Raw genomic sequence first — 19,480 nt, forward strand, 5'->3', positions numbered from 1 at the left:
TAGGTGTAATTAGAAGCTGCAGTCATGGGATCACAGCTGGAGCTGTTGCAGTTGTGCTAGTTATGCCAAGGCATAGGTAATGTGGAATAAAATGAAATCCTACCCGATCTATCAGACTTCAGAAACTAGTTTCCAGTCACTTTATGATCATTCTTACTCTCTGTGGAGAGTAATCTGTTAGCCTGATTTAGAGAAAGTTATTTTATATTAGTGAGAGATGTTTATCCTTATCTCTATAGGGGAACAAATAAATCTGTTAAGTTAATGAGTAGGCTGGCTTTGACCTTTGCCTGTGGAAAGCCCTATCTTGTTTCTAATTGCTGAAGACAGAAGTTTCTAAGTTTTCTGCTCAGTTACTTATTAGCCTGAATAATGCAAAGTCCAACATGTGCTGTCTCCATGTGTTACTCACATTTGCTGAGCTGCTGTGCTAGTCTGCTTTATGCATTGTTTTATGCTAGCGAAGACCTACTACAAGATTTAAGAGTAAATCAAGTATCTACAATAGCATCTAAATGGAATAATTATAAAAGTTTTAATAATAACTGACGTAACAGCTTCCAAACAGGCTTACCTGACTGTTGAAGACTGATTTACCCTGCTCAACCCGCACAGCTACCTGGATGTCACTGCAGGGCAATATGGTGGAAAATAAAAATGAACAGTTCTATCCCATAGTCAGCACAGCTAGGATTTAATAATAATTGCTGACTTCCTAAAAATGCATAAATTAGCTAATGGTAGCATTAGTGAAACATGGTCACTCTCTAGTGATGTGTGGAGCTTGATTTAGAGAGAGACTGCAGAACTGTGGCTGCTTTTTTAGCCCACCTCCAAAAAGCAAAAGCAATGCACGTTTTCTGCTTGCTGCTGCAGAGGAGCCCATCTCTCTGTCCACTGGGGTTTTTGGTGTGGTGTTTTTGGTTTTCTTCTTCTCCCAAAGTACTGTGAATGTCACTGATCCAAGCAAGTACAGTACCTTCTTGGCATGACCTTGCATTTCTTATTCCCCAAGCTACGAAGGGGCAGTCCGGCATTTGTGCGCTTAATGCCTACCAGCAAAGTCTGGGGCGTGCTGTAAGGGGTGCTGGTGTTTCAGAAAGCAGCCTTCCTTTCTGTAGGTGGGGGAGAGCCACAAGTAAATGCATTAATGACCATGTGAGGATGCGGGGGGTGCCTGGTACTGACAGTTTTAAAGTGTTCTGGGTGAAGTAACATCCCCTTGATCACCCATTAGAGGGGAAAAATATTTCAGTGGATACAAGACAAATTCTTGAAGCATGGATTTGTCCTGATGGCTTGGAAGCAGTGCTCCTGTCCCATGCTGCACCCAGATATACTCACTGTTGTTCTTCCTCTTGGGGGTGTCTGCAGATGTTTGTTGAGGCCAAATGCGTGGACAGAAAGATGGGCTCTCAGCTTGCTTGTGGTGTTGCTACTTTGTGTATTTGCAGGGGTTTTCTTGTGGGGGTTTGGGGTTTTTTTTGTGGTTTTTGTTGTTTGTGTTAAATCTGGCAAGCAGCTCATATTTTTAGCCGGGGAGGGCTGGGGAAAGGCTGCTGATGGCTTTTCCAGGTGACGACAAGAAAATGTGTGGTAAACTTCTCACATATTAGAACCTATTTAATGGTGTTTCATGCGCACTCAAATGCACTCCGCACATACCATCATTCAGGTATTTTCACTTGCCTCCCTAGCAAAGATGATGTTTGAGCTGCCAAGACCCGACCTTGACAACACTCTGAGCTCACAGGGTTGCCATTAGCAAATGAAACTTAAGGTGCAAGCTGGAGCAGCTGGCCATGCTGCTTGGTGCTGTTTTGCTGGGGGGAGGGTGGTGGTGGTGATGGTGTGGAGTGGGAGGGGGAGGCAATGAGAGATCGGTCTTGGTGATGCTGTTAGTTTGGGGATTTTTTTAACCCTTTTCTATCTGCTTTATCTCCTGGGGGCCAGCTCTGTTGAGTCACTGCCAGCAGCAGGGTCTTTTTAACTGTGTAACCAGTTTAAAAAAAAAAAAAGCGGTTTGTGTTTTCAGCTCAGAAGGGAGAAGTGCTGCTCTGTCCCATGCAAGCCCTCCTCTCCAGCCTGCTGTGGCCCACGGCTGATGTGCTGGTGGCTTTCCACACTGTGGCTGAGCCAACAGGGAGCAGCAGCACACAACTGCTGTCTGCTGCACACAGGAATGGGAGATGCGGTGGTGGCAGGGAGAGGCCATGACCAGAAGCCCAAGTAATCTGTGTTAAAAATGGCAGATCGTGCTGCACACCTACCTGAGACAGTCCCTCTTTGGCAGGATGCTAGCTGACTTACAAACTGCCTGACACTCTTCAGATAGGTACCTTTTATGTATTATCTTATGTTATTGTTAACTTCTGGAGCAGGTGGCTCAGTGTGGCTGCAGGTGTGACCCTATTTAACCTATTTTGTTATTGTTGACAAACTCCAGATGCCAACTGTTAAACTCCAGAGGAATTTGGAAAGTCAGAGGACAGCGAACACTGCAGTTGCCAAGTACTTTGTCCTGCATCATAAAAAATGAATACATTTCCTTTTTTCAGTGAGCGAGCTATAGCAGAGAGCGATCAAAGTCCTCCCCAAGCAATGAATGTGAATTGCCTGGCTAGCCTGTTCCCATGGTAATAAATTGGATCAACACTGGTATCTGCATTAGAACCCCGCACCTCCAGAGCTGTCCCACAAACCTTTTGTAGTTCCTGGCTCCTGCATGGAGTTCTGCACAATCAGTGTTTTCCCAGCAGTGCTGCCAGCCTTCGCTGCAGGAGCTCGGCCGGGGCGATAAAGCACGCAGCCCTGCACAAAGGGGGCTTGTCGTCTGCTTGCAGCGCAGGGCTGGCGGTGGGAGGGCAGGGGAAATGCCGGGCATGGCTCAGGCTCTTCCGTCATGACCCCCTGACGCAAGAGCAAGCTTGTGAGGTTATCTGGAACGAGCCACTTTTTCCTGACTGACGTTTGTACAGTATTGAAAACATTTGGTGACTTTGCACAAGCTGGCGAGCTCAGCCCAAGTGCTGGCGTTGGGGTGCAGCACGCCCGATGGCCCCAGCGGCCCAGCATCTTCTTCCCGCAAGGCAAGCAGCCGGCCACGGGCGGTGGGCAACCAGGAGCCCCCAGCCTGCTGAGAAAGTGGGTAGCAAGGAGCGGGCAGTGCTGGGGGCAGCCACGGTCCCACGGCAGGGCCTGGGCACTGATCTGAGCTGCAGCCAGAGCAATCTGTTCCTACAGGTTTACTCCTTCGGCCCTGCGGGTCTGTGCTCCCCACCACTGCACTGGCTTTTTGTCCTGCCTGCACCTGCCATCGCAGCAGCATGGAGAGCCTTTCCCTGGGGAAAGGCACCGTGGAGGGGAAAGAATTAACCCCCTTTGGCAGCAGTGAGGGGAGATGTCACCCCACAGGCCAAAAAAAACCCCACTCACCTTGAAAAATAAAGCTGCTTGTGTTAGTAGCTAGAGTTTGTGCAGATGTGTGTGCAAGCATGTGCCAGCAGCACGGAGAAGCCAGGCTTTTCCCAGGGATGAGGTGGATGAGGCATTTGCTGGCTGAGCTATGCCATCCTCGCTTGCTTGCCACCACCCATAGAAGGAGCCTGAGGGGATGAGCTAAATTTAGCTGGGTTGGTGAATTAGTCCCCTCCCCAACCTGCCAAAGAAGCTGTACAGTTGATCTGGACAGTGGGAGGCTTGCAATCTTGGTGACAGGTCAGCTTTACCTCAGATGAGGGTTGGTTTTGGTGAGTGTGGTGGTGTGTGGTTTTTTTTTTTTTTCTTTGCAAGGCAAGCTGTGCTGTGGTGTGATTCATCGTGAAGGAAATGCGGGGCATTGCTGAAGATGGCCAGGACTTTCCAGGACAGGCACATGACCCTGTGTCCATAGCTATTGCAGAGGCACCCACTAACCCCAGGGATGGAGGGTGCCCTGTGTCTGCCAGGAGGGCCTGTACACAGCTACAAACCTTTCTATTTTCAACCTCTGGCCATTTCTTTTAACGCAAAGATGACACTATGTCTTAGAAACCATTTATTTTTACACTGAAAGAACAGCCAGCATCTCATTCCGAGGTGTGAGCAGAGAAATAACTTCCCCGCAGACCACCTCTTTGCTATACATGGGTGGAGATGCTGCTGCTCCAGCACCATCAGCCCCTCATCAGTGCACCCGGGGCATGTGCCCCCCTCCCCACACCAACCCCAAAGGCACCCTCCAGCAGCCATGCACGTCTGGCAGCCACATGGCACCTTGCACAGGGAACTGTCCCAAATGTCTGCAGACAGAAACAGCCATGGGGTCTGCCCTGGCTTGGACAAGGGGGTGTGTGGTGGTGAGACCCACCCTCACCAGCCTGCACCCAGCCCCAAGTCTGCGATGCAGGGACAGGGTAGCTGGCATGGAATGAACAGGGACAGACGGAACAGGGACTACGGCCACTCAAACCTTCCCCTCTTTGCTCCAGGACTCCGTGGTTTTGAGCAAGCATCAGGTGGACATTTTTTTCATAGAGCTCAGTTTGTGATTGTGGGGAACGGAGGGACACCTGTGTGATGCAGTAGCATTGAGGTGCCCAGTCCCATCACCATGAAGCAGCGCTGGAGGCAGCCCTCGGCTGCCTTGCAGTCGGGAAAGGCCACCAGTGCCAGCTATGGTCTGTGGCTTGGCTGTGCCCACCTGGCCCTTGCTGGATGCCAGCAGGAGGCTGCTAACAGCAGCATGCAAAACCACTTTGTCTCACTTTTGTAATTCCCTCCCGCTGTTCTCCAGGGTAAACACAGCCATGCACTGGGCACCTCTCTTGCTGCCTTGGGAACCCCAGTGCAGTGCAGAAGGACACCAGGAGAAAGCAGACACATCTGCCTTGAGGATTCACCCTGTTTATTGAATGCAAACAGAAGGCAAATAACTGGGACACAGAAGAGCTGTAATCTGATTCTGGCCTCTGATTTTCCTGTGCAATTGACAGCACAAAGAGGAGGTCAGGGGGTGGAATTTCTGTGTATTTAAAAAAAAAACCAAACAAACAGTGAAAGAGGAGACAAAAAGAATGTTGAACAATTAGTGACATCTCATGTGAACAGATGGAGAATTATGGCAAAGAATTTCAAAGCCATGCCTAGCATTCCTTATTGCAAAGAAGATTCGGCGGGGGGCAGGGATGATGCTTTCCAAGGAAAAGCAGCAGAGGCAAAACCATCCACACTGGCTTTGTGAGCAGCACAGTTTACTTTGGAAAGACAGTGACCACCTCGTAGCCCTCTGGAGGAGTCACCCGCTCCCGGGCATGCTTCTCGCAGTAGATTTGGTCTTCCACGAAGAAGTGTCCTTTCTGCTTGAGGTTGGTGCCACAGTCGCTGCACACGTAGCACTCGGGGTGACGCTGCTTGTCCCGGATCTTCACAAACACCCCTCTGGGGAAGGAACCAGCACCTCTCAGCACCAGGCACCCACCACTGCCTCCCTCATTCCCAGCCACCTCCCAGCCAGCCCAGACCCACACTGGCACTGAAAGTGGACAATTTTCTCCTGTGCCCAACAAGGCAAAGTATAGGCCCTATCTCTGGTCTGGCAGATGTTAACAGCACTTTTAGAGCTCAACATGTGCCAGCATGAGAGCCCTCTTCTAGAAAGTGTATCCTAGCACTGGCCTGCCTAAGTTTCACAGGGACAGTCCTATCACCTGTTGGTGGCAAGAATCACTGTGCTGGCATCTTTAGAAAACGGCTGGAGACAGCGCAACAGCCTTCAAATGCCCAGGATCAAATGACAGGCATTAGCGTGACCATCTTGGGGAGCAAAAATCCAGGTCCAAACCAACTGGATTGCAGAACAAATCCAGAAACAACTGCCACCACCGACTGAGGGGGATGAAGGGCTGCACAGCCAGCCACTGCCCTTTTGCTAGTGATGGACACACCAGGTATGTATGGGAGACGCACAGAGACCAGATCCTGGCTCTGATCTCAGACGCTGCTGCTCGGGAGCTGCAGTGAATGGATCCAGCCAAATGTGGGCCAGCTCTTACTGGAAAACTTCATAGCTTAACCAAGCAGATGATGAGGAAAACTACATAGCAACATGTTAACTACCACCAGCAGCAACACAACAATTTGCCAGGAGTATCATTCTGTTCCAGCAGCCATCTATATTTTCTGTAATTCATTAGCTTTTAGTGCTATTCATAGCCTTGTGCTTTCTCTCCAGTTCTACCCAGCTGGTAGAATAATTGTAGGGTTTGTCTCCGATTCATATTTTACAGGCTATGGATTGCCCTCTGTAATGACTCTGCCAGTCCTTGGCACTCCAGGCATGCCAGGACCATGCAATCACAGCGTAGCCGGTCTCAGCAACAATCTGATAGCTTGTGGTGGGAGCATGGGAGAAATCTGTATTCTTCCATGAAGATGCAGGTCAGCTACCAGCACTTGACTGCTGGAGTCAACTGTTAAGCTAAGGGGGTTGTAGGGAAGAATTTGTGGTTGAGAAACAGAACAGTGAATCAAAGACATGGGATGGGTCCTTTGTGCTGTCACACTTATGGTACAGCAGCTCTGTATCGAACCCATGCCCCTGCTGTGCTGGAAGTCAGATGTACTCACATAAAGACAACAAAAATTATGTCTGCATAGACACAGTGGAGGTGTGTGGTCTTACAGCAGAGTGGGGAGCAGAATGCAGCTCTCCCAGTCCACATTGCCTCTCACCACCAGGGCAAGCCCCCAGTCCATGGCTGGGAGTGCCAAGACATGAAATCATTAAATACACAGGCCCTGAATGGAAAGATCATTTGGTTTCTGGGTGCTGTAAACAGATTTCAGGTAGGAAGCAAAACACTGCAGCAACAACTTTCTTGAGGTTTGTCTCACAGGGACTTGCTTTGCTTTCTCCTGATACAGATCTGTAGAAGGAAACCCAACTCCTGCCTCACTGCAAGGAACTGCAAAGCTAGCGTTATCAAAGCTGGTGAGAATAAACATGCCTTGAGCCGGCTCCTGGATGCACTGCATGTGGGTAGGTGAAGTGTTTCGGGTGCAGTGCCTCAGCCCCTAGCACAGGCAGGGGATGCTCGGCCATGGCCTGCAACCCCAGGGACAGGCTTACTTACACAATGCCAGATCCACACTTCTCGCACATGGGCAGCTTCTGGGCGTTCCCAATGGATGACGCCACCTTTGTGGTGGGGGCTTTGACGCTCCTAAATCCAGATGGTTTGGTAGGGTCTCCTGGGGGTGGAAGGAGAGTGCTTCAGAGCATGTGAGATGCGTGGCTCTAGGCTCTTCCTCCCAAGCAGGTGCTCTGCTAGGGAGGGGTGATGTTCTTTAACCCCAGCTCTGAGGCAGGGATTCATGCATGGAAAGGGGGAAGGGATTTAGGGGTGTGTGGGGAGGAGGGAGAAAAGGAAGGGACACAGCTGAACCTGGCCCTGGAAACCCAAGGGCCTGAGACTGTGGGCAGTCAGATGAGATGATGCTGTCTCTTCTCATCTTAAAAAGCCTATCAGACTTCAGCTGATGTGTCTCGCATGCACAGATGCACAAAGCAAAGCAAAGCCTCAGCCCCAGCCTTGGCGGCACCAGAGTCTGCCTGTTGTGTCCTGATCACACACACAGGGTCAAGCTGATTCCCAAATCTGGACTCAGAAAGAGGAGGTGGGTATCCTGGCAGACTAGGGAGTACTGTCAAAGTCTTTTTCCAGTCTGCTGTCTGGTGCACGGTGGGGCTGGCTCCCCCAGGACTCCTGGAAGAGCTGGTTAACAAACTCCTTGTTGTGGCAGGGCCCTGGGACACCGGGGATAACCTTGTGCTCTCCTGCTGCTGTGTAGCATGCTCCAGGGACGGTATCTCCCTAGTGCAACCTCTCTGGGGCAGGGATGTCCTGCAGGTCCTTCACAGGAGACATCTGCTGACCTGGATGACTACAACAGCAGTAGATCCTAGATGCAGGATACAAGGCAAGCCTTTAAATATCTGCAGTGAAAAAGGAGCCTCTTATAAAATCACACCATTGATGTGACTAGTCTTATCTATATGACTTTTGCAAGAGGTTCAATACCTCTTGCAAGGGAAGGAGGGCTACAGAGTCTCCCACAATGTTTCACCAGAAGCAGAGGCGGGTTGATGGGCAGACCCATGCCACCTCAGACTGGGAGGGATGCTGATAAAACCCTTCTGACTAGTGTCAAGCCAAGAGCACACTGCACCGGTTGTTCCTGGTGTAAGGGAAGGACAAACTCTCCAAAGGCACACTCTGGTGACCAGCAAGGTCATCAGGCACACGTCACAGTCCGGGGCAGCACCACTGACAGAAGAGCTGAGGGGAAAAGCTGGGGAACTGCCCACTGCCCCTCTGGGTCACCCAGCTGAGCAGAGAGTGCAGCCTGAGTGCCACCGCTCACCCGTGGGGTGGGTGACACTGTGCTGCTTTGCCTCTGGGGCAGCCTTCAGCTCAGAGGTTTGCACCCAGCTCCATGCAGAGATGCTGGTCCAAGAGGTGCAAGTTCCCTAATGCGGGCAACAGCCCATGCACCCTCCAAACACAGCAGGAAGCACCTGGCCCCCGACAGAGTTACTGCAAGTGACCCTTGCTGGGAAGGAAGCAGCAGCAACCACATTTTCAGGCTCTTCCCTATCACCTCTGCTCATTCCCTATGCCTCAAACAGCACTTTGCTCGCAACCAGAACATTGACAGCATGTTTTTAAATCTCCCTAAAGGAATCAGCTTAATCAAATACCCACAGGAAGTGTAACCTGTTCCGCCCTGCAAAACACCCTCCACCTAAGAGCGCAGGGTCGAGTCTAAACGCAGACCAACCGTGGTGCTTCCACACACCAGCACCCACAGACAGAGCCCCGAGTCCCGGGCCAGGCTCTCAGCTGGTGTAAGTCAGCGCAGCCGATACAGTCAGCGATGCCCCGAGGGACTCGTCCCAGCTGAGGAGATAGTTCCCTGCTGCTGCTCACAAACCATCGCCTGAAGACAGGCTCGGCGAATCAGCCAACAAACGTGCTGTTTTTCTGCTGTTTATCGCTGCGGACACGATCTGACTCAGCAGCAGCGGGGTTTGAGTCCAGCCGAGTGGCGCGGCAGGCAGGGGCACTGGCTCCTTGGGGACAGACATTCCTTTGGGGCTGCGTAACCTCCCGGCCCTGCTCCGCATGGGTGATTATCAGCCCATGGTGGAGCAATGCCAAAGCCTATCCTGGCCTGTGATCAGGCAGGCAAACCTTGTGCTAGAGCATCCCAATAATGCTGCAAATCTTCAAAGAAAGATAAAATAGAGAGGCTTTTGCTTCTTATCGTCTTCAGCACTACTAAGCACAGGGGAGGACCTTGGATGAGTGAGAAGTCTTGGCTACTGCAGTCCCTTCCATGCAGGAGCTGAACCCTGAAGGGCAAGTTGCAAACACTCAATATTTAAAAGATGCTTTCAGATAGCTATTTTAACAGTGTATTAAAGACTCCAAGATCCTGGTTTCTTTCTTCCTATTGTTTCCTTATTTCCTTCATTTTGCTCTTCCCTTACAGATCTCTCAGACCTACCAGCACTTGGCTGATCTGTTTCCCTTTGCGGCAAATATCTCACCACGAGGCTTTTGTTGGATGAAATTGAACATTCCACTGCCAAGCTAATAACACAAAAGACAAAGTCTCAACTGGCCTAAGGAAAAAAGTAATTCTTGGAATTCTTTTCCTATTTATTTGTTTATTTTATTTTATTCAAGGGGAGAGAAGACTACGATTTGACCCCCACTTAAGTTAATTGGTTTTTTTTATCTTAAAGTCTACAGCCCTGAATTGCACAAGTCCAGATGTCAGATCAAGAATGCCAAGCAGAGCCTTTCAGAGATTAAAAGCTATGAACTGCTCACTGTAACCCAGCTTCCATATTTTTACATTCAGCTGCAGGAGTGGATCCTTTTTCTTGTGTAGAGGGATGGAGATCAGAAGCTTTAGCACTCACTGAAGAGCCCTGTCTTGTGGTACCATTCAAAGTCTTGAATCTAAGATGGTCTTTAATCAGTGAATATTATCTTAAAGGGGCAAAACTTTAGAAAGTAGAGTTTTTGCAACTTTTAAAATTCGTTCTTGATAACTAAATGTTGTAGGGGTTTATTTCTTGAGCACTCACTCAATGAATAAGCAATGATATGGGGCCATAGACACACTGAAACTAATCAAGGAGAGGAAATTTAGGAGTAAAGTTAGCGAAAGGGTCTGTTTCTGTGGAAACCATCTACACATGCTACCTTGAACAATCACCAGCTAAGGAAGGAAAACGAAGTTTTAGCTGTTAAACACCGTACACAGCCCAAGGAATGGCATAAGGGGAGAGCAAACTCAGATTAGGTGTGCAGTGAGTGCTTACCTCTCTCTTCTGACTCCAAAATCTCTTGCAACACAAGGAAGGAAGCAGATTGTCTGGGTGGCTCATTCGACTCTTGATTCTCCTGGAGCATCTTGTAAACCTCAGATTCTCTGTCTATGACGATGCCGCCTGGGGGCTGGTTATGCTGATCTAAACTGAGGAAGGAACAGAGAACACGCTTGTTAAATGGCTGAAAACAACAGCCAGTTCCTCCAGCAAAATTTTCACAATCATATGACTGAAGAATGAACGTGCAAAACAAACGCACAACAGGATGCCATAAAACACGGAGGTGCTGGATGTGCTCGCACAAGACAGCTGCAGCCTGGGTGGGATCGGCACGCTGGGCTATCTGTGTACGCCACTGTCAAAGGGTTCTCACCAACCACCTCTGGCCAGTCCCCAAGTGTTCTCCCTGTTTCGCAATTACTATATACTGCAGAAACTAAGACTTTCTGCCCAGGAAATCATTGCTCTGTTAACAGGAAAATAAAGAATTCACATGCTGGGATGGGAATCCCACATGGCAGCTGTGACATCTACGCGTGTTCCTTGCATGCATAAACTACCTCAGACTGCTACCTTACACCACTGTGAATCTCAAATTAAGTAAAGTTTATTTCATTAAAAAGAAATCTTTTCAAGTACACTATTAATTGGTCCTAAATGCCACCTTCACAAAGCAGCAGCTGTAGGATCTAACTAAAAGATCCTTTGATTTACAATAATTTAATTTGCTTTTCAAGTGAGTGTTATTATTTCCATTTTATAGGTGGAGACTCCGAGCCACAGCCCATTTACAACATTTAACTAAGGTTACCGAGCAGGTTAAGGGCAGAGCAGACCTTTTGCCTGCTAAGACTAAGGCCTCCTTTTGGCTGCCTCCTGAGGTGCTGCTGCTGCCACTCTCGTCATGAGGGAATTGCACCCTCAGCCTAGAGCCCGAGGTGCTTCAGGAGCAGCTTTTCACAGTACAGGGTGGCTGAAAGGGTGGTCATTGTGCCACCGGAAGGGTCTTTAGGAAAAAAAAAAAAGAGCTGGAGGCAGTACCTAGGATGTTCTCCACATCCAGTGAGTACAGGATAAACTACAGGCTTAAAACTGCAGGAGGATATTCAGAATATCCCTTGGGAAAAGCTTTCCAACAGACAGACACTGAAGTACCAGAGGAGATTGCCATGAACAGGTGAGCAACCTCCATACTAAAGGATTTAAAAAGAGTCTGGACAATTAGCTGCTGAGAATGATTTAAATCAATGGTTTAAATTGACCAAATGCTGGGCTAGGGGATGCACTAAATGACATGGGAGGTTCCTGCCTGCCTTGTATTCTGTGGCTGGAATAAAACATCTCTGGAAAAATGACACAACTAACAAGTCTCCTCTGACAACTCAATTACATAATGCAGCCTTATAAACGTAAATGGTCTATTAGGTTTCACCTCCCCTGCACCCTGTGATTGCCTGAAAAGTACATAAACATCCTGAAATTCAGACTAAATTGCAGAGGGAAATCTTTTTCTTGAGGAGGCAACTGCATACTTTCCATGCCAATGTGCAATTGAGTCATCTGGGAGTTACTCTACATAATAAACTCTTCAAGCATCAGAGGTAAAAATCATTGCATGTGTTATAAAATGCTATTTCCATAAAAAGAATTTCATAAAATGTTTCCATCTTTAGTAATTTTCAGCAGAGCAGGAAGCACATTAGACTTGCAAGCAGCTGAACCCCTGAAGGCTGAATCTCATTTACTGAAGTCTCTCATCCAAAATAAAATAATGATGTGCCTTCTATTACACAGAAAATATCCTAGGTTATCCCAAATGAATCCATGCTCCACATTACATTCATCTTATGTAAATACATATACTCCCACCACTCTATCCACTCATAAAAACATTAGGCAAGAAGTCTGTCATTGCAGTTTACATACTAAGAATGTTTCGCTAACATGCATTCAAAAAACAAAGGCTAAATCATCTTAAAGAGCACTAGAGTCAAACAAAGCCATCACATTTCAACCATGCATTGTGACAGTGTGCAAAACATACAGATCAGCTCTCCCAGGTATGCACCCTATACATATACTTGCATACACAAGACTTCTGAAAGACTATGAAAAAAACCCCAAATCCTAGGATTTGTGCCAGCAGAGTGAAATACCTCAACTTGTCAGGGCAGAAGGCTATGCTGCTTAAAGGAAAAAAAAAAACCAAACCAACCAAAAAACATCAAAAAGCACATGCATCTTTTGAATGGGCAAGGCCACAAGCACAGGAATTGTGCCTGCAGGATAATGAGTCTCCGTATGTCGGCTGATTTATGGCACCTCCTGTTACACAGGTACTTTATCTGCAGCAGTCACCAGCAACTGGTGTCCTTTTCCATGCGCAGGAGTTCCCTGATGCAGAAACTTTATAGGGGACAACTCCAACAACCTTTACTGGATTTCAGACTCACACAACCGTTACTGGATTTCACTGTTTCTACCATGGGCAACTTGCAATGCTGACTGAATAAGACTGGATCATTGAGCTTTGAAAATTGGCAAGAAGATGGTAATAAAAAACATAAAGACAGCTTTGCACAGTGTCTTCAGAAAAGCACAGCTTATTCTTTACTAATATCATTTTACTATTTCATGCTAGCACATTTTGTAAAGTCTACAAGGATCTCAAAGCTGGGCTACAGGAAGGCCCAGTACCTTGCTTTTGCAATGAAACAATTGCCGACGCCTGGGGCTCCTTTGTGAGTATTATCAGCCGTCCGGACCAGCACAGTCAGCCAGCAGAGCGTGACCGCTCCTGGCGTGCACGCTATCGACCGCAAGCCAGAGCAGTGACTTACAGCAAGCAAGTGGACTGAGTAATGAGGCAGGAGTAAATCCACAGCCTCCCATTATCTCTTGGCTGCTGGCACACGGCAAAGCTTGGCTGTGTGGGTCCATGGTGAGCATGCCAATTTTTCTGCTTTGAAGCATGTTTTGCTCAGCCCAGGAGGGGACTGTGAGCCGCCGAGGAGCTATGAGATCTGGCTGCACCCTTTCACTCTGCCCCATGGAGGCCATGGGACGGACCACCTCCTTGGACCACGTCACACGGCCGCAACTCTGCTGAAGGGTCACATCTTCTGAAACAATTCAGCCGTGATTGGAGCCCTCCTGTGAGATGGCTAAATGTGCTTTCTGCTTCACCTGTCTTGATACTGAAGTCCTCCCTGTAAAACCCCATGGGCTGTCATTTAGAGGCATGGGCCGGCTGGTTCCCAATTGCCACAAAGCAAGCACCAAAGAGCACCCAGGCCTTGTGATGCTGAGGCTCTCTGCAGGTCCTGCAGACCTCAGAGCATGTTGAGCATCCTCTGCTCCTATGGGCAAAGAGGCAGCCCCAAGAGCAGCAACCTGTGCAGAAAAATGGGCAGGGGTGGGAACACAGACTGGGTTCTCCACGTGCCTGGTGCTTGGTCAGGCTGCTCCAAACTCATGAGTATCAGGCAAAGATGGAGACCCACTTCAGCCTGAAATGAAACATGCCCCACGCATACCCATGGCCCAGCCCACAGCCAGCAAAACAAAAGCACAAGGACATGTGCGGCAGCACCTTCCCGTCACAAACAACAGCAGCCATTTCAGTGCAGGAGAAACACCAGCTTTCACGATAACGTACTCTCCTGCCCCAGCAAATCCATATGCTGCAGGTGGCTGCTCCAGGAAAGCCACCAGCTGCTGTCAAGGCCCTGCTGCGTGGGTGCACTGACAGGCTGAAATGATGTTTTGATGCTTCCTGTGGCACTGGACACAGACACAATGCAGAGAAAGCCCCTGTGAAGAGTCATGCACTAATGTTGGAAAGGTGAAATGTAAATGCTGCTTCCTTGTGACCGGCCAATGCCGAGAGCCACAAACAGGGACGAGGCACTCGTGGACACTGAGATGCAGATGAATGGATGTGCTGAGCCGGCTGCAGAGGCAGCGGGCAGGTTACCTGGGGAAATCGGGGCTAACAGAAGAGATCTGCCCCTGCAGGGAATCCATGATGTTGCTCTGCGAATAGAGCTGCAGGGGAGAATTGAACTGCACATGCACCACTTTGAGTCCCGGCACTTCCACTTCCACGGGGCTGTTGGGGCAGACCTGGGCTGCGCGCTTCAGCTGCTCTGGCCCCACTCGAACTTGGCTGGGGACGGAGGAGGTGCTGTGCCTCCGCTGCGGCAGCTCGGAGGTCTGTGCCTGCAGAGGGTTATAGACGGAGGCGAAGGGAGCCTGCATCGCGCTCATCGGCGATGGGCGCCTACGGGCCCACGTGTTCACGTGGGCAGTTTGAGTTGTGGTTGTTTTGGGGTTCATTTGGGTTTTACATCGTGGAATTGAGGGGAAAATGAAGAGGAGGAAGAAAGGAAAGAAGGAAGAAATTAATGAAGGGCTAAACCAACTATGCCAAGCGAGACAAGCGGTTGCAGAATACTGTCTGTTCCTTGTGCCGGAGGGACACACCACTGAATACAGGGCTTTATATTAAAGGCTTCTGGCTAATGCTGTGGCTCTGGTCTTGCACCCCAGGTGTGTCCTCACAAAAACTAAAATGCAGTTGCTCTACTGCTGAGCAAATGCAGGGGTTATAAAAGCACTGAAGACATGGCAGCAGTTGTTTCACTATGAACTAGCTACCTATGGTCCCACTGTCCAGCCAAGGAATGCCACCTTCGCTGTTGCCCTTCCCAAAGCTAGCCTGGGTGCCCTACCGAGGGGCAATCTCACCTCCGATCCCAAAACAGATGTGCTCAGCTTCTCCCTGCCCGCTTTTGACACCAAATCCAGTGGAGATGTTTGCTGGTGTTTCTGTCTGTACCACAGCCCTGCATTCACATCACACACCCTCTAAGGACGGACCAGGTCCCCGTGTCACATCACCACGTGCAGTGGCAGGATCAGGCTGCCAGGTTCAGATAGGCTGTGTGTCTTGCTGGGTACAGGATGGGGATGCAAATAAACGCCAGGTAAACCCAGAGCAAGGTTGGCCATGTACAAATAACTCAGCAAAACAGACAGGCAGGAATTTAAAGGCAGCTGGAAGGCTGTGTGAAGGGAGAACCTACACATCCTTTGCTTGTGCACTGGGGAGACCACAGTGGGTTTTTAATGGCAGGGCGAAGCCCCTGACTCTCACTGAAGAACAGCAGCAATTCATTTGCTTTCGCTTTTTTGATGACTCTGTATGCATCGAAGGTCTCATCCACAGTCCCCCCAGCATTCCTTTGCAACTTGCTGTGTTTCAGCAAGGGAAAGATGAAAGAGATGCCATGTACACCACACGCAGCAGGGCTGGCAATGGACCTTCCTGCTAGGAGGAGCACAGTGAGCCACAGCACTAGAAGAAACCCACCTCTTTGCTGATCCCTGCAAGAAAAAGGGATCACCCACAAGTTTCCAGCCAAATATACCTGGCTTCCAGGAGTGCTCTCATCTGGAGAGGACTCCAGACTAGACCAGAGGTGGTGTTTGACTGCCGAATGGTCCCATCAGGTTAACACATTCCCTCACCCTTGCTCTGCCTTTGCTCAGCCCCTGAATGAGACTGCTGAGGTCTACCAGAAGCAAATGAGGAACAAACATCTGTCACCTCATCTGCCAGCTGCAGCACCATAACTACCTAGAAGGGCCCATGCTGCAGACGGGGCCGCCAGCCCAAGAAGCCGGTTTCAGTCAGGGGCAAGTTTTCAGGCTTGTGTTAAACCACAGTCTCAGGTCTTTGTGCCCTGCAAAAGCAGAGGCTGAAGTTACTTTTGTCTCCGCATTCACAAGTCAGGAATTTAGCAGATTATCACCTAAAGCATTGGTCTTGCAGCTTTTGTTGTAAAAGTGGCCAGTCTTCCTGGCAGTTTGGTACTGCTACACAGAGACTTAGGGCTGTTAAGCAACTTGACCAACACAGCCAGAAAGATTTTGGAAAGCTCCTGGTTTATTGCTTTCAATGAAAAAAGAGGAACTTTGGACTTGTGGGATAATGTCTTTGGTGAAGCTCAGATGCAACCACAAAAATCAGTAGGCCCTTTTAAGGTTGAGACCCTTTCCAAACCCATATTGAAAATTGCTCACACAGGTATGAATGTTTCAGCTACTTTTTAAAACTCCTGTGAAAAACAAGGTTCAATAATAAAAAATAGAAAGATCCAAACTTAGGCAAAGCCTGTCTATGAATCCCAGGCCAGCCAGGAACGGGGACACATGTGCTTCCTGTGCTAGCCGGTACCCTTCCTGCCCAGCATTGCCCGCAAAGCCAGCACAAATTGCTAACTTTACAAAGTGCTCGTAACAAGCTATCAGGCACCTGTTCAGACCAGCGGGCTGGTATGTCATGCTGAATGCACGTGGAAACTGCGTCGGTCTCTGCTAAACAAAGAAACACAACAGCATTATTTTAATTTCTGCATCTCATGAAATGTTCCCCGCTCCTCCGAGCCCTGCCCCTGGGAACCACATCCATGCTCGTGCCTCTGCTCCTTCCCTTGTCCTGAAAGAGAGCTTTTCTGAGTTAACAAATTGGTACTCTTGCAGCGAACTCGCATCTCCTGGAGCCTTCCCCTGGGGGCCCGGGCATGGAGGGGAGGCGAGGAAGATACTTACGGCTTGGTAGGCTCCAGGGCCCCAGGTGATGTCTTTGACTCCACCGCACTGTTGAAGGTCTGGATGTTCTCTGAGGAGTAGAGGCCTGCTGGGCTGTTGTACTGAGCAGTGATCACTCTGGGGGCAGAAGCCATGGCAGCAGTGAAGGGCACCGCGCTCCGGTTGTGTGCACTTCCTATGTGCCTTATTTCCTGCATGCAAAGGAGCAGAGGCACAAATCAGAGGTGCTCAGGCGTGCGGGTGGGATGTGATGGGGCAGCCCAGAGTGAGCAGCTGCTGCGATGGTGGCCTTTGCATGTGCTGTCAGATGAGGAGCATGTGACCACGACCACCAAAGCAGGTGAGTGTCCTCCACATGCCACGAGGGCCCCCCGACCCTGTCCTGGATGGCTTCAGGCTGACCTTCAGGACATTTCAGAGTCGACATGTCGGGAACTCAGAAACACTGCCAGAGCTATTAGCTCAAGCTGCCACACGCCCAGGAGCTCCTGCAAGCCTACAGTAAGCCACAGGACCTACCTTCTCATGCAAGACTATAGATTTTAAGGATTCCTTGCAATTCCTGAAAGCAGGGCTGATGTCTATGGAGAAGTGAAGATGAGGGGCAGAAACAGGAGCACTCTTCAATGACATCTGAAAGTCTGGCTTTCCTTCAATAAGGGCAACCCAAAAAGAATGGCTTTGTCACTATAAATGCTCTGGAGCATGTCTAGTCCTTCAGCTAAGACTGAGGTTCACAGCTGCCTCTGCCAAACAACTTTGGACTTTCTGGACAAGAAGTTCCCACCATAGAGGTGGGAAGATGACTCTTGTTAATACAAAAGACTGTCCACAGACAGTGACAGCTAAATGCAAGAGATCTCTTCAGCGCCAAAGTTATGAGGCATCACCCAGATGTTCTGGGTTTGCTGCTAACTGGAGGCTTCCAGAGGTATTAATGGACACTTAGAAACACTGGTTACAATTTAGTAAGAGAGGGGCCAAACCCAAGTTAAGTAAGACACGAGGCGAGACTCTTCTGAATCACAGGCGGTGCTAACAAAAATGGGGAAAATTATAAGCCACATCACCAGTTCAGCAGCCTGGAAATTAGCAGCCTTGGGGCAGAGATAACAACATCCAGGGCTTATTTCTCCCCAGAGAAGACGCTTGACCAAAGCAAGGAGTAAGCACAGCGGGGCCTCACTACAGCAGGCAGAAGAAAGGACTAACATTCACAGAGGCAGCTGAAATATCCAGGGTTAAAAGACGGCACCAAAATGTGCATTTTGAAACATTTCAGCCAGCTGTAGAGATTGGGAATGGCTTCACTACAGGGCTAACGCCCAATGGCACAGGATGAAACGGGGCCCTTCTTAACATGCTGGGCCCACGGTTCCCAGCTCTAATTAACACAACCGGTTCCCCCTCCCACTCCGTACAGGTGCTGACTCCTACAGCAACGAAGTGAGCCTTCACCGCCCTTCGAACATCTCACAGCATCTGTTTGATAAAGCTTTAGTTACAGCATAAACACTCACTAGAAACAAGGATGACTAAATTCCACTACAGATTTTTTTTTTCTTTAAATCACTCTTATGTCCCCAGATTTCCTTAAGCAGCTGGCTAGCATTCCCAGACTGACAGATGGGAGTCATCTTGCTTCATGGCACTCAAATGCTATTTATGGCATCAAGCACAGCATAGAGTCCCTCAGAGAAGAGCAACATGGATCCAAATGCACTCATGAGTTGCAAGTCATTTGAAATCAGCGGGGTAGCTCAAGATGTTCAGGTATGGGGTGGCAGGACTGCTCTCCCACGGCTTTCTGGCCGATGCATATGGACGTCAGCCATGAAGCTTTCCCACACACTAAAGGAAGAAAGACCCTGGAGTAATTAGCTAATCTCCCTTTGTTGCAATCTCATTCAAAGCACATAATAGCGCTCATAAAAAACAGTCTTTCCCATGGCAGAAACTGTGGATTTTAGCAAAGAAAAATTACTTCAGCCTGTATATCACACCATGGGGAAAAGTATCAGTGATCTTATATCAGCATTAAATACACGTTAGCCCACCATTGGAGGCCACAAGTAGGAGAGGGTTTCAGGCATGCACTTAAATAGTCGGTTTAATGAAAGACAGAGGCAGAAGTTTTAGGCAAAAGGGGTTATACTCTTAGGTCAAATAGGCTCAAAGTTGAAATCATGTCACAATCTGTATTGCGGAAACATTTAAGTATTAACCAAGAATTAGAGAAAGGGAAGTAATTTAGAGTATTTTTTTAAAATTCTGGTTTCCTAAGGAAGTAAGGCATCTCAACTACATACTCCACACGCATGTGGGCACGTTCCCATCCCCACCAAGGACCTTTGAATCTGTCAGCCAAGCCCAACTCAGTTTGACAGTGATGGAGGGCTCAAGGATGTTTAAGTTCCTACAAGTGTTGAGAAAATAGACAGCTAGATGGAGGAGAGAGACTGAAGTCACATTAGTGCCTTG

General features: G+C 48.9%; 1 protein-coding gene across 1 annotated transcript in view; it reads right to left on the reverse strand.

Moving 5' to 3' along the window:
- Positions 1 to 4,897: 4,897 nt before the first annotated feature.
- Positions 4,898 to 19,480, reverse strand: part of PDLIM1 (PDZ and LIM domain 1) — a 45,504-nt gene continuing 30,921 nt past the window's right edge. The window contains exons 4-7 of the mRNA XM_075717378.1: positions 17,000 to 17,190; positions 10,376 to 10,530; positions 7,113 to 7,230; positions 4,898 to 5,418 (exon numbers count right to left, since the gene is read on the reverse strand). Coding sequence (XP_075573493.1) covers positions 5,232 to 5,418; positions 7,113 to 7,230; positions 10,376 to 10,530; positions 17,000 to 17,190 — 651 coding nt within the window. The 3' untranslated portion in view covers positions 4,898 to 5,231. The remainder of the gene's footprint in view (positions 5,419 to 7,112; positions 7,231 to 10,375; positions 10,531 to 16,999; positions 17,191 to 19,480) is intronic.

The sequence above is a fragment of the Pelecanus crispus genome, chromosome 10, assembly GCF_030463565.1.
Source record: "Pelecanus crispus isolate bPelCri1 chromosome 10, bPelCri1.pri, whole genome shotgun sequence".
NCBI classification, from domain to species: Eukaryota; Metazoa; Chordata; class Aves; order Pelecaniformes; family Pelecanidae; genus Pelecanus; species Pelecanus crispus.